The sequence below is a fragment of the Olea europaea genome, chromosome 7 (genome assembly GCF_002742605.1).
Source record: "Olea europaea var. sylvestris chromosome 7, O_europaea_v1, whole genome shotgun sequence".
NCBI classification, from domain to species: domain Eukaryota; kingdom Viridiplantae; phylum Streptophyta; class Magnoliopsida; order Lamiales; family Oleaceae; genus Olea; species Olea europaea.
In genome coordinates, this window is record NC_036243.1 from 11,694,711 (window position 1) to 11,699,352 (window position 4,642).

The 4,642-nt window shown below is 34.3% G+C and overlaps 1 protein-coding gene across 1 annotated transcript; it reads right to left on the reverse strand.

The window, feature by feature from the left end:
- Nucleotides 1-219: 219 nt before the first annotated feature.
- Nucleotides 220-4,263, reverse strand: LOC111397000. Its single transcript, XM_023023657.1, has 7 exons — nt 4,176-4,263; nt 3,750-3,907; nt 2,064-2,222; nt 1,708-1,767; nt 1,444-1,539; nt 476-568; nt 220-408 (listed from the first exon to the last, which is right to left on the reverse strand). Exons 2-7 carry the CDS (start codon nt 3,846-3,848, stop codon nt 235-237), a joined length of 681 nt encoding a protein of 226 aa, XP_022879425.1. The 5' UTR covers nt 3,849-3,907; nt 4,176-4,263; the 3' UTR covers nt 220-234.
- Between the last annotated feature and the right edge of the window lie 379 nt (nt 4,264-4,642).

Below are 4,642 nucleotides of genomic sequence, written 5' to 3' on the forward strand. Positions count from 1 at the left end.
GGGAACACAATCTTCCAGACAGGTAATACGAGAGCAATGAACAAATGGCACCTACTGCTCCACATGGCGAAGTAGGTCCTATTATATAACACATCTAATGATCATAAGTTTTTCTCAGAGCCAAAGTATCTTTTGAGTTAATTTTCAAAAGTCGTCCTGATTTCTATTTTTGTTGGGGGTGGTTTGCTGGCAATAAGTTTTATTCGAGAAGAACAGAAATGAAGATATGATAAATCAAAGGTAATAAAAAAAATAAACGAGAACCTGCATGCAGACAAGTTTCGAGTCTCCTTGAGCACGTATATGTTTGAAACCCTTTGAAATTGCATACTTCAATCCCAAAATGAGACCTCGATATTCAGCAGCATTATTAGTGGCAACACCCATGCCTTCACGCAATCGAAACACCTATCAGAATGAAATTCAAGGTCAAGCATATTAAAAACGATAGAGCCCTCCAGATAAAAGAGTATACCATGCTTCCGTCTGCAGCCCGCAGCACAGCTCCAGCACCTGCTAGACCAGGATTACCCTTCGAGGCGCCATCAAACTCAAGAATACAGGAACTCTGTACGTAAAAGTAGAAATGAAAAAACTCAGAATAAAACAACATATTTTCTACGATGAAAACACGAGAAGGAGAACGCATAGGATTTACAATGGACAGCTAATGGCCAAGAAATCCAAAAACTAGATAGAATTTCAATAGTTAAGACGTCAAGCATCTAAAATATGGCAGTAAGGCAAAAGTGTTGCCAACACCTTATATGGTTGGAAGTAAATTTTTTCATTTCCTGTCATGCACCGCAGAATCAAGTTGCAAGCAACCTGGTTCTTGCCCAACACCATATGGAAACTAATTATAACTCCAAAAACATCAAAATTGGACTGTTGAATATAGGAAGTAGCAATATCATATCCTGTGGTACAAACATACAAATAGGATGCTATCATACAATATATACAAATAGGATGCAATCATACAATGTTACAAGCAATTCCAGTGATGAAATGGATTATTCTAGTGTATTAGTCTTTACTACTGCATCAACTGCAGACAAATTGGATTGCTTTCTGCATATTGATTAATATTGGTATAGACTTAAACTGGGAAAATTTTGACATTTATAGGCTTATATTTACTTTGGCTGTCTTTGTTGGCAAGAGTTAAGTTACACCCCAACTTCGGGTACATGTTCCACATTAAGGCTCAGGGAAAAAACATTCCTGTAGGAATAAATATTTCAGGCAGAGATATCAAATTATAGAATTTGAAGACACATACATCAATATCCAAATTCAAACCGACAATATTTTTCACACTTTTAAGCCAGCATGACTCCAGATTCAAGCATGAATCAATCAGGAAACAAAATAATGAACCATGCATGATAGTATTAATAAAATTCAAATATAACAATTACCATTTTGACAGAAACTTACACAATAAGATGAAACTGGCGGAACCGGAAGGAAATTATCTAATTTTACATGCTTTTGCTGAGAACTATCAGCAAATGAAGCTGATCCAACAATCTCCTGCCAAAAAATATAAAAGAATATCAAGAAAGCAGCAAACCTCTTGTAGGAATATAATTGCGCCAATAAATAAATCAATTTTGCTTATTAAATTAAAACTAGGATCATGGCTGCATAATGGATCACGTTAAGTCTCCTATTTGAAAACTATTCAGATCCAGTAATTACCTGTGGCCTCTTCTCTGGATAATTCTTGCTAACAGCTTTATCTTTAGAAGAATTTGGGTGCTGTAAAAATCAATATCCTCAATCACACCAATATTTCATTTAAATAACACGTGTCAGAGGATGCCTATATCTTGCTCGTACATATGATAAGTAAAATAGTACACCAACATAACATCTAATTATATATGTTATTGCCTACTGACTACATACTTAAAATATGGACTTATGTAGCCAGGAATAGGGGCCTAACATCATCATCATCATCATCATGATGAAAACAAACCACAGTATGCTATAAAATAAGAGCTAAGAAACATCAAGTGAAAGTCAATAGCAATCAAAATGAAACATCTAACCCGAAATGGGCAAGTGACAAGTTGGCCAAAGAGATCATCTTGCACATCGCTGGCATCAATGGAGTAAATCGCGTTCTTTAGTCCATGAGAGGAAAGATAATCCTCTGCTTCTCTAGATAAACTGTATCCTTTGAACACACTTAGCAAAGGATCATTTACCTAATGGAGAAAAAAAATGGTATGGGAGAGAGATTAATTAATTGACATTTCAAATATTTGGAGCAAGTTATAGCAGGAAAAAAGCAATATTGAATTAAAATTTCTGTAACATTAATTGCTATATCGTTTAGAAGAGGAGAGAAAGTTTTCACTTTCATCAACCTAAGACATTCAGTTCTCCGTGGACGAGACACGATTCAGACCTACGGACATGCTAACATGTAGTTTTTCAAAAAGAAGGATATGTAAATTTTCAGAACACGTCCAATTAAAATTTTAAATTCATGCATTATATCTTTATTTTTAGAATTTTTAATATAGGACATGTCAAATGACATGCAGACACGTGTAGAGCAATGTTTCTGAAGTATCCCTCGAACTTCGTAATTTAAAAGACGTATAGAAGTGGGAACAAAAGCATGTGGATTGTTGGATACACGTCCTTGAGTCTTCTTGAGTGTGCAAGAATGTTGATGCTCGACACGATGCAATATGCGTCAGACACAGACATGGACACTGATACGGACACGGACACACAACTCTAGTAGGAGAGTCCGTGCATCTTAGAATTCTCCCATAAATAGAAGAACCCCATGAGAATTACCAAGATGTAAGATGAACTAAATCAATTAACAAAATCGAATATGTCAATTTACACCTTTGTATGAGCACACTCATGTAGACGAGGGTACATTAAGACTTAAGACAGTAACGATATAATTAAGGTTCAGTTTAACCGCAAAAAGGAAATAGATAAGGATAGAAGTGCACAGAAACTAATTGATATTTGTTTCTTCCAGTAAAAGAGAACTAAAAACCTATTAAAATTAAGGAGATATAAGTTTGTAGCCAGTTCGATTTCGTACTCCAATAGTCTTTTGAACATGTTTGTGTTGAATTTCAGATACCAAAGGAAGATATGAGATGTATATTTTTTCTTCTACATTTGTTTTCTCTTCTAAAATTTATAAGCAAGTGACACCTTAAAGGCTTAAAAAATAAAGGTCAGAAAACTTCTATAACTAATTAACATAAGCGAAAATCCTTTTTAATAAAACAAGGTACTAATAGGATTTTAAGAGAGTTATCTAAATACAAGATTCCCAGGTCATCTCCATCCCCATCAGTTCCTTCAATTTTTTCATTATCCCTCATTTGTAATGGTCTCTCATCCATCCCCTTTTAAAACATTCTATGCTATAAAAAGTACAAAAAGTCGAGGCTAATTAATAAAAACCATAGAAATGGCAAGACGCGTATACACACCTTACCCATCCTAAGGGTTAGGTCATAAGTGCATCTATGTATACCCATCCTAAGGGTTAGGTCATAAGTGCATCTATGTATAAGTACATATATTTTTATTTCATTTTTCAATACGTACAGCTCCACCCACGACAGTAAACTAAACAAAAAGAAGTACGCAAAAGTTAAAAAGACAGTATAAGCCTCTTTAATCTTTAACAAGTATCTTTCAGCAGAAGAAAACACATATAAATGAAAAGCAATAAGGGTTCAGAAAATTACAGAAGATTGAAGCACAGCTTGAAGATCGCTTAAGCTCTTGTACACCCCAAAGGTGTTCGCTCTCCGTACAACATAAAACGCATCCTTTTCATCTCCCATTTTCGTTGCTTTATCTTCAATAAAATATTTAACAGAACAAAGCCAAATTCCCTCGATTACTGTATAATGTCAGAATAAAAAAGTAAAATTAAAAACCCAAAATCAGCATTCCTCAAATTCAATTATTTTCATTACATGCATTAACAATATGAAAAAATTATTAAGAACCCAAATATTATAACAAGAAATGGGTCTTTTTTGTACCCAAAAATCAGCATTTTTATATTTTTCTATTGATTGTATTCAGAAGAATTCAAATAAACTGAATTAAGACAAACAATTTGAGAAAGAAAAAGTAATTTTAGAGAGAGGGGAGATAAATTTCACCTTTTTTATTCGTGGGATGTGAAGGGGCTTACAGTTCTGCCTATTCAAGACTCGGGAAAGTAAACGGGTAATAGAAGAAATAAAAAAGTGGAGAGAGAAAATTATAGCTTATATGGGCTTCTTGGCCGGAAAGCGGAGGATAGTATGTGGGCTGTTTAAGTTTAAAAGCCCACTCTTTTGCGCACTACGGCCCACGCATATTTGGAGTAGAATTTCACATGGGAAAACTTACAAATATACTATTCAAATTAAGGGTATTTTAAAAAAGGGTACCGCTATTTTCATCCATAATTTTTATATGAATAATGCTATTCGTAGTGAATATTGTCAGTAGTCACCCTATGTGGCATACACTTGACAATTTGATATTTGATACATAGATATGATAGTCATTTTTTGAATTATACATCAAATGAAAAACTACCAAGTGTACACCACATAGGGCGATTGTTGGTAGTTTTCACTGC